We start from the raw sequence: 14,565 nt of genomic DNA, 5'->3' as shown, positions 1-14,565 counted from the left end.
TTACCACTTTAACAGGGAAATAATTATTCTCCCCGCTGCTCTCTTCAGAGCACTCTTCACCTCCCGGTTCCTCAGGCTGTAGATGAAGGGGTTCAGCATGGGGATCACCACCGTATAAAAGACAGAAACGATTTTGTCCCTGCCCAGGGAGTAGCTGGAGCTGGGCCGCAGGTACATGAAGAGAAGGGTCCCGTAGAAGATGGTGACGACCACCAGGTGGGATGCACAGGTACCAAAAGCTTTGCACTGGCCTGGTGCAGAGCCCATCCTCAGGACGGTGAACAGATGCAGCCGTAGGAGACGAGGACAACTGATATGGTGGTGACCTCACTGAAGCCCCCGAAAGCAAGTACCAGCACTTGGTTGAGGCGAGTATCAGAGCAGGCCAGTTTTGACAGCGGTGGCCAGTTGCAGAAGAAGCGGTCAATGACGTTGGGGCCGCAGAAGGACACTCTCAGCGCAAACCCCGTGAACACCGAGTTCAAAAACCCAACCGCGTAGGACCCAGCCAAGAGGGAAACGCAGACCTTCTGGGACATGACAACGGGGTAGCGCAGCGGGTTGCAGCTGGCGACATAGCGATCGTACGCCATCACGGCCAGGAGGTAACACTCCACGGTTACAAAAGTAGCGTAGAAATACAGCTGTATGAAACAGCCAGCAAAAGAAATAGTCTTCCTTTCCAATGAGAGGTTCAGCAGCATGTTGGGTGTCACAACTGAGGAGTAGCACAGGTCCAAGAAGGACAAGTTGCTGAGAAAGAAGTACATGGGGGTTTGAAGCTGGGAATCGAGACAGACTACGGCAATGATGCCAAGGTTTCCCACCACGGTGATGACATAGGTGGGCAGGAAAACCACGAAAAGGGTAACTTGGAGGTCGAGGTGATCCATGAAGCCCTTGAAAACAAATTCTGTCACTGTAGTCCAGTTTTCCCAAGCCATCCGTGTGCAGGAGACTCCCAGCTCCCAGGCAGGGAGGCAATTTCCATGAGACCAGTTATGATGACTTAATCCCTTGCTTAATTATTAGTGGGTTTTAACCCTGTGCTCTATAGGTAATGAAGACCTTTTCTAATGAAACACTGCCAGACACCCTGGCAGGATGCTTAGTTGGTCCACAACCACCCGGCCATGCAGGGACCCACGTCTCCTGACTACACCTGCCATTTAAGCTCTTAAACCAAGCTTTGAATATATCTTCTACCTTCATGTGCTGATCTCAAGGAAAGAAGTATGAAACCAACGAAGCAAGTTCTCCCTTGGACATCACCGTGGTCTTCACTAGGCCCATTGTCTCCATCTGTCTGCAGTTTTCGCCACATTAAGGGAAGAGCAGCTCACATTCACTAATGTTTGTTCTGATAATACATGAGCTAGAGGAATATTAGCGTTCACTCCGCTTTTCAGGTTGACGATGTCCCAGAGACTCTTTTTATTATCCCAGGTAGCTCAGGGTTTGAACTTGTTGCTCAGGGCTTCTTATTCTAAGTGCTGATAAACAAAAATAATGTGGGTGGTTTTTTTTTTTTTAAATAGGTGATTGCTAACAAAGTTAGTGGCAACTTTGGGAAATAAACTGCATTTCAATAACTGCTCTCATCTCATGAGCATAAATACACGGACAGAAGGGCATATGCACGTATCTTCCCTTTTCCAATACCTTCCAGCTTAGCTGGTGGCTTGCTAGAAATAAAGGGAACAGCACAATTTTTATCATTTAACTTATATTTTAAGCAAACAGTAACTTCCCAAGTACTTTCAAGCAACTGATTAACATGCCAAATTAAGGTTAGAAAGTAAAACTTCCTTTTAGAAAAAAGTTGTAACATAACGATGTGTCTGAAACAGTTGAGAGCAGTTTAAACGTAGCTCCCCTTTCTCTGTAAGAAAGCCTCAGTTTGCCCTCGTACCAGGCTGCAGCATACTTCAACTTCTTTTTTTATTCCCTAGTCCAGTCCTCCGCTTCACCCTGAAGACGCTCGCTGCCCTGTGTTCTCGCTTGCCACCAATTCCACCGCTATCCCCCAAAAAAGGACCCGAGTCACCACCTCTTCTGGTTTCCTGGAGAAGATCCAGCCTTTTTTCAGTCTGAACTACTTTTGTGCCTGCCTCTGTTATTAGTTTCTCAAGGAGATCATTCACAATCTGCACCTTTTTATTTCTGAGGAAAACTAGAAAAGTAACAATACAGAAAATTAGACACTATCCTAGTAAATTCACTTGAAAGTGTGTGTGCTCATCTCGTAATAGGATAAAATAATTAATATGTCCCCAAAAAAAGGATTGTGCCTGGGGAGAGGGCAAACACATAAGACATACTAAAGATTTCTTCTGTACCTGTGTATATTTGTCCCAGTAGAACTCTTACCAGTAGGCAAGGATATGTTTTCAAAGAGAAATGGCAATTTTTGCTCTTGAGACAATTGCTGCTACGTTTCTTTGGCATTGCCTCGAATCAGAGCTTTCTTACCTGTCTGCATGACTATTGCACAGCATCATCACTGAGTAAGGAAAACCTTATTTTTCCACCTTCTAGCTTGCTTTATAAACCAGAGCTTCAGGCGAGCAATTTTTTCCGAGTCTCCTTTTCTTCTCCTGTTTTTTAATTCTACATGGTGCTGGATGCCCATGTATGGCTGTGTCTCCCAGAGGCTCTCGTCTTCACTATTTATCGCTTTCCAGCTTAGATGGTTGGGATAAGCTGCCAACAGCCTCATTGGGCACGTCACCCCATGCCAATCACTCTTGCTTTTTCGCCCCTTCGGATATAATTGGAAAGTTCCCTTAGTGATTTCAAGAGTTAGAGGTCTGGAGCTATTACCTCCTTAACCCTTGAGATGGGTTGTCTTCTGGGAGCCAGAATACGCCAAGAGCAGAAACTGCTACGAGGTTATTGAGAAACAGCGTCTCCTAGAGACAGCACCTTGCAGCTATGGAAACACTCGAGCTGGAAAGGTTTACCAATCTTCGCTAAGCCTTGAAAATCGTAAAGAATAGTCTACCCATTTCCAAAACAAAATGTTGCCAACCTACTGAAGGCCGTAATCGTGTATCAAATTAGGAAATGGAGGAGGTACTAAGGACCAGAGAATAATACTTGAATATAATGTCAATTTTTTTACTCTATTTCCCTCGCTGAGAATACTGTCTCCCATGGTACCCATGGAGGGACATGGCCTGGATGGAGAGAGGCTGCCAGAGGAGCGAGCACTGGCTGGGCTGTTGGGTGCAGAGGGTGATGGGTGGTGGGTTGTGCTCTGCCTGGAGGCTGGGGAGTGCCACAGGGGTTTGTCCTCTTTAATCTCCTTAAATAGAGCCAAGGGGGACACCATGGTGTGCAGGGGACCATCCCACAGTACCTGGGCAAGGCAAGTAGAGTAGACCCAGAGACCTGGGCCAAATTCAGCCAAGACTCCAGACCATCGGGCAAGTTGGTGATGATGAGGCAGGTCCAAGGTCAAGCCAAGTCAATCCCCTGGTCAGGGTCGGGTCCAGCAATTGCTAGGCAGGTCCACGATCAAGCAAAGGTGCAGAACAAAGGAGTCCATAGGTGTGCACACCTGCTGCCAAACTGGAAGCCAGCACCCCTCTAGCATAACCCAAGAGAGGAGCAAGCTCCCTGGGTGGAGCTTAAATAGAGCTCATGGGCAAATGGGCAGAGGGTGGGGATGGAGGCCCCAGGTGAGGCTGGTCAGGGCCATTAAGGCCTCTCAGTTGACTCTGGGAGAGATTAATCACTGTCTGAAAATGCCCATTTCTCACCATTTAATATAGTGGAAGCCCAGAGTCACCAGCTCAGGTGTGGACAGCCGTGCCATAGGTACCGAAATGTGGATAATCCCACCCTTGCTGGAAAACTGGGCTGTCTAGTGTCCACAGAGGGACATCAGCAGCTCCAGAGACGGAGTCAGTTGTGCTTCATGAACCATTTGGGGATCCTCTGAAAGATCTGAAATGTCTCTAAACTCATTTTCATTCCGTCGGCAAGGTCAGACCGAAACCTTTGCATGGTCCACAAGTACCTCAGAAGCATCACAGGAGCTGGTCATCACTGCCGCCGTGTATCTGTGCTCAGCGGTGGCTCATCCATCCACGTGATGTCTTTCAGACACCCGAAGCAGCACAGTGGCTTTCAGAATCGCATTTCACCCTTTTTTTTTTTCCTTTTCTTTTTTTTTTTTCCCCTCTGGTAAACCCTGCCAGGAAGAGCCCTGGGGGCTTTCTCCCAGGAGAACACGAGGGACCGTTTTTAGAGCCCCGTCACCCACAGGCTCAGCTCTCGGAGGCTGGGAAGGAGCACGTCTCTCGTCACATCAGGCGGTTAATAGGGGTTATGCAGACGCATAGACGTTCTCTGCTGCATTTGGGACAAGCCCTTGGCTCCCATCACTCCATAGCAGCGAAGGCACAGGAGGAGCCGTAACGCCAAGACAAAGCAGAGCCTCGCCTACGTTTAGGCAGTGGGCTTTCTTCTTCATGTCCTCTTTTTTTGGGCTCTGTCGGGAAACAGCCTTACAAAGTAGGTTTTCTTCATAATAAGAGGGAGTAATGGCTTATGCAAATTGCTTTTCTTTTACTTAGGCAGCTAAAGCAAGAGGAACTGATTTATGCAAGTGCTAAATAAGGACGAGTCTTATTTCGTTATAAAGAAATGCAACATTTCAAACCGTCAGCAGAATATAGTCATTAACAAAACAGCCTTTGGAATCAGCACGTTTTAAAATTAACTCAGTTTTCAAGTAAGCGTCTTAATGCCCACGGTTTTAGGATGCCTCAGCGTGCTGGAGCTCATAAAGGTATAAATCATGAATTTACCAATGTGAATTTTATCCATTGTGAATGATACATAATAATTTGATAAATGTGATTTGAAGACTGGAGTAATAATCAAAAGCCAAAGGAAAATGTCTGGAGGTCGTTAATGTCGTGTAATCTGTGATTTCACTGGGACTGTGACTTTCTCTTGCTCCAGGTTTACGTGCACTCCTATGAGGTTCCCCTGAGGTGTCTTCCGAAACAAATTTCTTTCGAACTGAAAGTGAAGAAAGATCTGATTCTTTTCTTAAATCTGAAAACACACGTGCTAGAATAAATCTATAGTTTTAAGCATCCAAGCAGAAAAACAAAATTGCCATTCGTATTGCTTCAACTCACTCCCTGTTCTCTTCTAAGTACCTCAACTGAAAAACAAAAAACATATACAGTTTGGGTTTAGAAAATAGAGTAGATTATACCAAAATGTGGCAGTTAAACTGGTGATTGATTGGAGTGGAATATGGCCCAAAAGTGAAACGATTTTTTATAATTTTGATATTTTTCTTCCTTTTGGCTCAGCAGGTAACATCTGGTCATGGGAGGAAATCACGTGCAGACTAAATTCATCCTCTTGGGAATTACAGACCGTCCATGTGTGCAGGCCCCTCTTTTTGGGTTGTTTCTATTGATTTACATTGTCACTGTGGTGGGGAACGTTGGGATTATGGTCTTGGTTTGGGTGGTTCCCAGCCTCCACACCCCCATGTACTTCTTCCTCACCCATTTTTCATTCGCTGACGTCTGCTATTCCACAGTCATTTCCCCCAAAATGCTAGCAGACCTGTTATCAGAGAATAAAACCATTTCTTTCGCTGGCTGCGTGACGCAGTTCCATGGCTTTGCTTTCTTTGCGACTGCCGAGTGTCACCTCCTGGCTGTGATGGCCTATGACCGGCATGTTGCTATCTGCAACCCCCTGCTTTACGTGACGGTCATCTCCAGCCGCATCTGCCGGCAGCTGGTAGCATCGTCCTACCTCATCGCCTTTCTCAGTGCCATCATCTACACAGGCTGCACGTTTGGGGGTTCCTTCTGTGGACCCAACCAGATCGACCACTTCTTCTGCGACGTCAGCCCCGTGCTGAAGCTTGCCTGCTCCGACACCCGCAGCAGCGAGATGGTCATCTTTGCCTTTGTCGCCATAAACGCGGTGGGCACGAGCGTGATCATTTCGCTTTCCTACATCTGTATCCTCCGCACAGTCCTGAGGATGCGCTCGGCACGGAGCAGGTCCAGAGCCTTCAACACCTGCGCCTCCCACTTGACGGCTGTCTCCTTATTCTACGGGACAATATTCTTCACGTACCTACAACCTGCGTCTAGCCACAGCAGCCTGGATAAGGTGGCCTCCATCTTCTACACCGTGGTCACCCCCATGCTCAACCCATTCATCTACAGCCTGAGGAACAAGGAGGTGAAGGGCGCTCTGGTGAAGTGCAGGAGAAGGGTGTTAAACCGCTGTCAACATAGAAGAGCTGTATCAGCTAGGCAGTGAACAGTTTATCTTACGCGAGAAAGCCTGTGATGCATTAAAACAATTGAATTTTTCCCTAATCCTCACAATTTTATGTAGGTTCTTCCACAGTTTCTGCACAAAAGTCAGTTACAGTATTTAGCCCTGAGAAATAGACCCCGCGAGCATACCTTCCTTGGGAGGCAACCAGGAGGAGCGGGAGCCTCAAACTTTATTTCACTTTGCAGTCAGCAGTCTGTAGGAAGAACTCACCCTGAATTATTCCCGGCTTCTCTTCCTCACAGGAAGCACGAATCATAGTTTTATTGATTTATAACTTTTCTTCACTGATAAATATGTATTTTTCTTGCAAGATTGTTGACCTTATCCCTAAACTCCAATAAAATTCCTCACTGTTACCTGCAAGTTATTTATTAGAGTCAAGCTGCTGGGGTGGGAGGGAACCTTTTGGAAGAGTAAGTGTGTTATAAAATTTGCTTGCCGAAAAAAGGTAAGATAAAAGGCTTGAAAAGATACAGTGCATTTGTTTCTGACTTAAAAAGTGAAAAAGCTGGCGGGAGTCAGGATCTCAAGCTATATCTTTGAATACCCAGGGGCATCCCTCCCCAGGCTGCACACTTCGGCATGCGTCTTCACTTAAGGGAAGAAAGTGTAGGCAATATAATTAAAAATACAGGACGACGAACCCTGCTGAGGCTGCCCGGTGTTAAGGGCAATTTCTGCGCAGCGATTGCGTCAAGGGGGCCCGCCGTTCATTTCAAACGGTGTTTTACATTCATCTTAAGTGCCGTCTACTTAAGTGGTGAGACAAATGGAATAGCACCTGGAGCTATGTACCAGTGTCCCATGATATGTCCCATCACGTCCAAATGCCCGGCTCATGATAAAGCACGCCATGAAAACCAAATGGCGTATTTCATTTAAAAATTAAGCGTGTGTCTAGTTTCCATAGGTGAAGGACAATCCTGAACACGTAATCTGTGGGTAGCTGATAGCTGTCAGGGTCTGAAAAAAGCCCAAACCCAGCAGTTCTGCAAATTATGGCTCCTTAAAGAAGGGGGGACACAAAGCACGGTACAGGAATGGCCGCGACACTGGGGAGGGACCAGCAATCCTTCCTCTTTCCCTGGCAGGCACGTAAGAGAAAAAGCGTCCTAATTTCTGCTCATCCTAATTAATTCCAAAGGACATTTGTCGTTTCTTGAGTGCGCGCTCATAAGCATTTGTGTTTGGGTGCAATTCTGCAACTTCCTTGCAAAATTCGGCAAAATTCAGGTTGGCTGGATAAGTTCAGCATAGGGTCTTCCTCCTTCTCACACACTTGATTTTGGTTGCCCCTTGGCTGTTGATGCCGCTCGGACACCTTCGGGTGGTGTGATGAGTTCTGACTCCGCAGAGTCATAGACCCGCCTGCCTTGTCTGCAGCAGGGAAATGCTGCAGCAGAAAAAATACCTTTCCCTTAGCCCTTGTGGGTAGCGTGGGAATTAGCTTATATTTGGAAAGGAGATGGATGGTGGACTGTCGCTTTTGTGTGCTCTGGCAACCAGCAGTGGGAGAGGAGACATTGCCTTAGGTCTGGGGGAAAAGTGGCTTCCACCTGCAGCTGAATGAAGGATATCATTAAAAGCTCAAGAGCTTGGCAGGACAGAGACTTTTGATATCAGATGGCTTCTTTCTTTTAAAACCTTCACCACACCTTGTTATTCTTCCTTCTAGTTTGTTGGATAATTTTGCTTATAGCATACATAGAACCATAGAAAGCCCCGGCTGGACCTCGAAAGATCATCTGGTCCGACCTTTCTTGAGAAGGTCTATGTACAATCTCTCTATACATATAAATATGTGACAGGAATATTAAAATAAAATAAAATAAAATAAAATAAAATTAAAATAAAATACAATACAATAAAATACAATTAAATTAAATTAAATTAAATTTAAAAATATAAAACCAGTTCTACAAGTAGAGCGGCTCACAAAGGCCTGGACAGATTGCGTGGATCCATCTCATAATCCTAGCTATCCATAAAATGCACACATGCACGCGGATCTCCATTGCTAGGAGGCGGACGGGCATTTCTGGGGTGTGATCCGTGTGATTTGCTTTTGAGACTGGTCTTGCAACAAAGTGAATTCCATACGGAGGTGCCTATTTCTTGGGGGGTGTGAGAAAATACCAACTGGGTGGAAAATTTACTTGAGCAAGAACGTTGTTTTTCCCAACTTTAAAGTTGTTTATTTGTATTTTTTACCTGAAGTTATTTGTTTCTTAATACTACGACGGAGAGGCCTTCAGGGTATCAGTACCAATCCCCTTTCCATAACTTCTTGGTGTATTATACAGAAAGTTTATTTCTTAATAGGCTTTAAAGGGCTGGGAAATACAGCATCAGTGGTTCAATAAATGGTGAAACAGTTGTTATTGACCCAACGTGTGATTAAGTTATTTACATTTGCACACCATCTGAGAAGCAGCTTTAGGAACAGCAAAGGCGAGGCTCAAATCGCCCAGAGGTTTCCAGGGAAATTAGCATCAACGCTCACTGTGACATCTGGAAGGACCAAACCCCTTGAACTCAACCTGCCACTTCCCTTGCAGGAACCAAGTTTTTGGTGAAAAAGCCTTATTTGAGTGCCAAGCCACAGGTAACAGCTTGAGAAGCTACAGTGAAGAATTGTGTGATTGAGTTATTAACTGATTATATCATGTCCTGTAGTCCTTCAGGTCTATCCCATTCCCACTCAGCCCTGTAGGCACTGGGTTTCAGAGAGACACTCCATAGAAAAAGGGTTTCTGACTCTTCTTCTGGGTTCTCTTCTGAACCTTAGCAGTCCGGAAACCTGTCCGGTGCAATCCAGGCTTTCTTTGTAGCTGCTGAACAGAGAAATGAGACGAACAGGATGAATCAAGCTGTGTGGAGGGGCTGCTCACTGCTCATTGACCATTGATGGCGCATGAGGTTGGGCTTCAACTCGCCCAACTTCAGCTGTGCAGAAGTTACGTGTCTAATCTGTGTCAGTGACAGTCACCTGACTTCTCCCTGTAATTAAAGGAGATAAATTGCAAAGAAATTACCCTCAATACACCTTCGTACAGACTTCAGTGCAATTTTGAGTCCCGCTCAATAACAACAATAAGGAAATACTCTCCTGGTCACCAGCTTCCTTCGCTTACTGCCTTCTCCCAACCGCTCTTCTCAGGGCAGCCTTCACCTCACTGTTCCTCAGGCTGTAGACCAAGGGGTTCAGCGTGGGGGTCATGATGGTGTAAAACAGCGTGGCCGTCTTGTTCTCATCCAACGCATAGGTGGAGCTGGGGCGCAGGTACATGAACAAGATTGCCCCGTAAAACATGGTGACGACCGTCAGGTGGGAGGCGCAGGTGGAGAAGGCTTTTCTCCTGCCCTCCGGAGAGCGGATCCTCAGGACAGTGGGGAGGATATAAGTATAGGAGACAAAGATGATGGTCATGGTGCTGAGACAGTTTATGCTGACGAGAGCAAGGACAACCACCTCGTAGGTGTGGGTGTCGGAGCAGGAGAGAGCTAAGAGCGGGGCAATGTCGCAGAAGTAGTGGTTGATAACATTGGAGCGGCAGAAGGAGAAAGTAAAGATGAAAGCGGTGTGTGTCACCGCGTGCAAGATGCCGATGGCGTAGGAACCAGCGACGAGCCACCGACACGTCCATCCGCTCATGATGGCAGGGTACAGGAGGGGTTTGCAGATGGCCACATACCTGTCGTAGGCCATCACGGCCAGCAAGAGGCACTCAGTGACCCCAAAAACAACGAAGCAGCAGAGCTGGGCTGCGCACCCCGAGAAGCCAATGGTTTTCTCCTCTGTCAAGACCTGCACCAGCATTTTGGGGAGGATGATGGAGGAATAGCAGATATCAACAAAAGCCAAGTGGCCGAGGAAGTAGTACATGGGGGTGTGAAGGTGAAGATCGGTCCTGATTAATATAATTATCCCAAAGTTCCCCAAGAGAGTCACCAGGTACATGGCCAGGAAAGCCAAGAAAAGGGGGACCAGGAGATCTGGGCGGGTGGTCAGCCCCAAGAGAACGAACTCATGCAAACCAGTGTGATTGACAGGTGTCATTCTCTGTAACGCATTCAACCTGTGGGAGATAGGTAAAGTGATAGACAATGATTTGGGCAGCTCAGCAGGACCCTCAGCTTCCTCGGTGTCACCGAAGGGAGGCAGAGCACTTCCTACGGGAGGGTCATGAAATGTCAGCTGGACTCTGGATCACCCTCGCAAGAGCCAAGCCTCCGTCCAGAGGCTCTGAAAGGATCCTAAAACCAAAACCTACTCGTCAAGCTGAACAGTGAGAATGCCCACCTGGGTTTAGCTCAGCATTTCATCTCCTACGCAGCTTCCTTATCTGTGCCTTCCTGGGGAAATTCAGCACAGGGGGAAAGTCAATACACTGGGCATTTTTTAGTAATATTTTAAATTAAGATATTTAATGCATTTTGTTTTTTCCTTAGGAAACGACAGGTACATTTTGAAAAGAGACGTTTTTTTAAAAATAAAACAACATGGAACAATTCAACTTGCAGAAATCGCAGAATTACTTGTTGATTTTGCAAAGCAAAACAGAGCAAAAGTGTGCATTTTTCTTTCAAAACTGATACGAACACACAGTTTTCAGCATACACAGGCTTGACAACCCCATAGGAAAGGAAATTCGCGGTGGCACAGTGGCAACGGGGAGACTAACTTGGATGCAGAGCCGAGGCCACACAAGCAAACACAGGAGGAGCTGAGCAGGGCAGGGAGAGGAGGTAATACAGCCTGTGCTGTAGGCATCGAGCACCCTCTTGCCTTGGTCACCAGGGCCATCCCTTGCCATTACAGTGGCACCTATGCAAAGACCGAACACCTACATGTCTCCTTGTTTTATGTCATCTAAACTTTAAAGCAGAAGAATCCTCCTCCCATGTAGGATTCCTTCTGCTGTTCTCAGTCTCGTTGCTATAAACGAGATATCTTACACCTCTGGTCCTTTCTTTCCTCTATCTCACCGCCTTCAAGTCCATCAGACAGAAAGAAAGGGGTGCTTACTTGAGCCCCATGATGTCCCTTCATGTCCCACGGCTTCAGAGCAGGTTCAGGGCTGAGGACTGGCCAGAATAGAAGATGCCCTCACCTTGGACATGACTACTCCAAGAAAACTCAGATCTTCAGTGCTGGTCCATGCAGCTCCTTCAGCGACTGGGATGAGTTTGGCTGCTCCTCCAGACAATATGACCGAGGCCATAATTCATCTTCAAGCAAATGCTGAGAGTGCTTTTCAGAACTCTTTCCTTAAAAGCAGCACTGAGGATGACTTGTTGCTGCAACTTCCAGAGGGCAGGCAAGCCCTCTCTGTACTTTTTAGTGTCCAAGTGGTATTTATACTCATTTCTGTGACCTTGGAGGCGTTTCAGTCCATGGAGAATAGAAACTTGACAACAAGCAAAATCCACCCGGAATATAAATCTTCATCTCCAGGCTCACTAATGAAGCCCAGGAACAATTTGCTTTGAACATCTGGATTTAAGAAGATGTCTTCCCCTCCTCTCCCATGCCGAGGAGAGGGAGTGGATGAAAAGCGAACGTCTACATGATTCACCAAAAGCAAATCCCAACTTTTTTCCGCGGTCACCCCTGGTTATTATCTAACTTTCTCAGGTGTCTTTCCTAGTGCCACTTAAGCTGGATTTCGGCAATGCAAAGATATTTCTTGCAACCATTTCTGCTGTCATGATCTCCCCTTGTTAGCACCCTCTTGCTCCAAAACCCACCCCAAATGTTGATCTTTGCCTTTGCTGGCTTCGATAAGACAGTAATTGTCCCCCCACTAAGTTTTTTCATGTCATCTTTTTTTTTTTTTTACTTTTCCTATGAGCATTGGTGAGAAGAGCAAGGCAATAGCAATCACCTAAACTCAAATCAATACCAGAACTGCGGTCTTACCTAAACAAAATGCTTTTCACTGAGATCTGTCCGCCGGGTCCAAGTGCCGTGACATGTATTATCTACAACACTGTGGTCCCGATGTATGGAGTGACGAAAAACTTTCCTATCTGCTTTCTCCAAGAGATTTAGTTTACAGAGCTGGTTGTCTCTCTGTATTAGTTTGTTTGAGTAGGTTGCCACTTTCAGAACCTCCAACAGCTGCATTTCAGAGACCACTTATTCCTGCCGTTATTAGCGGGAATGATACTGTCTGTTCATACGTGTGTTTGCTTTGACAGCGAGAATTCAGAGGTGTTATAAACCCCCTCAGACAAACTCGGCACATACTCCGACTGCCTGGTGATAATCTCTCACCGCCACCATCACTTCACAACTGCTGTTGATGGCCCCATGGCTAAGAGGGATGCCTTCATCCCGTAAAATATATGAATACATGAAGAAAGGCACCAGTTCTTTTCAAAATGTTATGATAACTTTTCTCACAAGTAGGTCCTCTATTAACTTCCACGACTTTTTTCTTCAATATTATTTCTTCCTAACGAGATTTGGGGCCAAAAACCTCGGCAGCCATTGCATCCCTCTGGGATGTGGGCAGCACTTAGGACCAGCTGAACACGACCAGCTGGAAATTTCCCCTCCTGAAGTCACTCTGCCTTTATCTGGCAGCAAACTCACCGAAGACCTACCTGATCCCATACTCACAGCTTACCTAAACGCCACCGGGTGCCCAGCTTTTCAGCAGAATTTATGTCTAGGCGGACGAGAGCATCATTTTCTGGCAGGTGTCTAAGGTAGTTTCAAAAGTAGGAAAAGAATCATCAGCTTGAGATATTATGAAGTCTGCCAGATTGTGTCTGTGTTATTGTTTTTACTCTCTGTCTTTATTCTGTTCATTAAATTTTAGTCACTCAGGAAATATATAAAAACGCAAGCTGTGCTCAAGCGTGCAACAATGCCAAAAATCCTCTAATGGATTTTAATTAGAATTAAAATTCATTATTTTAATAACGACTAATAAAGGAATGCAGAAAGCAAAACCTACAAAAAAAAAAAAAAGCTATTTTTTTTTAAATGTGTGTCTGTTTTAAATGTGAGTCTGTGTGGCTTCTTTCCCTTAAGATACCTGGGGTTTTTGTTATTGTGTCTGTGTTATTGTTTTTACTCTCTGTCTTTATTCTGTTCATTAAATTTTAGTCACTCAGGAAATATATAAAAACGCAAGCTGTGCTCAAGCGTGCAACAATGCCAAAAATCCTCTAATGGATTTTAATTAGAATTAAAATTCATTATTTTAATAACGACTAATAAAGGAATGCCAGAAAGCAAAACCTACAAAAAAAAAAAAAGCTATTTTTTTTTAAATGTGTGTCTGTTTTAAATGGGAGTCTGTGTGGCTTCTTTCCCTTAAGATACCTGGCGGTTTTTGGTCTTTAGCTCCCAAAAAGTTGTCCTGAGAATGAGAGAAGACACCCAAATTCATAAGCAGACCCTACGCTTGGCTGGGGCAGACCTTTCACCTCTGTAAACCAGCCGGTCTGCATGGGCTAACAGCAGCGCGCAGCTCCCTCCAGAGATGCTCCTAAGCCGTGCTTGAAGTTTAATTTCATTCCACCAAAATCCATGCAATTTCAACACTGCCTTGATGAGCACTGGATTGCTCAAAGGGAAAAGAAAAAACAAACGCTGAGGCGTGAAATGAATCGTTCAGTGGCGTTAGCACGCGGCGCACAGTCTGGTGCTCGTCACCACGGCCAGTCCCCTGGATTGGCGTGGGATTTCTCACTGTGCATCCCAGCCTGCAGGGCTCCAGAAAGAAATGCCAAGATGAAATTGGGAACAACATTTTCTGAGAAACGAAAAGCTAATTATGGGGTTGTAGTGGGGTTTGTTTTTTTCTTTTCCAGATCATTTATAGCTCCCTCGGTGCTTTTATTTAGCATACCAGCTGTTGAGTCTGAGCATGATTTAGCTGAATGCTCTCAGCTACAGGTGTAGACTTATTCATCTGACCATTCTCCACCCTGTTGCCAGGTACTCGAGGAAGCAATTTGTCTTGCTCCAAAATAAACATCCTAAATAGCTTATCTGAATATTGCCCAAAAGTCCCCACTTCTCCCAGTTGACTGCAGAGTTCAAGTTACTCCCTGGACCAGGAAAAAGTGGTGTCTATTGTCTACGCCCTGGCGATCCCCACGCTGAGCCCCCTGACCCACAGCCTGAGGAACACGGAGGTGAAGGATGCTCTGGAGAGACTCCTAGGAGGAGTTCTTGTTTCCTCCCGGCTTCAGACTGGTAAAAACATATGA

At 45.9% G+C, this 14,565-nt stretch overlaps 3 protein-coding genes across 3 annotated transcripts; 1 reads left to right on the top strand and 2 right to left on the bottom strand.

The window, feature by feature from the left end:
* LOC103907379 (olfactory receptor 1020-like) lies at window positions 1-944 on the bottom strand. Its single transcript, XM_009289535.2, is given in 2 exon segments — window positions 1-281; window positions 284-944. Coding segments are annotated over 2 exon segments (942 nt in total).
* A 4,408-nt stretch (window positions 945-5,352) lies between these two features.
* LOC103907378 (olfactory receptor 1020) lies at window positions 5,353-14,565 on the top strand. The gene is made up of 2 exons (XM_019474700.1): window positions 5,353-6,246; window positions 14,413-14,565. Exons 1-2 carry the CDS (start codon window positions 5,353-5,355, stop codon window positions 14,563-14,565), a joined length of 1,047 nt encoding a protein of 348 aa, XP_019330245.1.
* Window positions 9,464-10,393, bottom strand: LOC103907365 (olfactory receptor 1044). Its single transcript, XM_009289522.1, has one exon. The coding sequence runs from the start codon at window positions 10,391-10,393 to the stop codon at window positions 9,464-9,466; it is 930 nt and encodes a 309-aa protein (XP_009287797.1).

The sequence above is a fragment of the Aptenodytes forsteri genome, unplaced genomic scaffold, assembly GCF_000699145.1.
Source record: "Aptenodytes forsteri isolate BGI_AS27 unplaced genomic scaffold, ASM69914v1 Scaffold429, whole genome shotgun sequence".
Classification (NCBI taxonomy): Eukaryota; Metazoa; Chordata; class Aves; order Sphenisciformes; family Spheniscidae; genus Aptenodytes; species Aptenodytes forsteri.
Note: the sequence above shows the minus strand (reverse complement) of the source record. Positions and strands in the feature narration are given on the sequence as shown.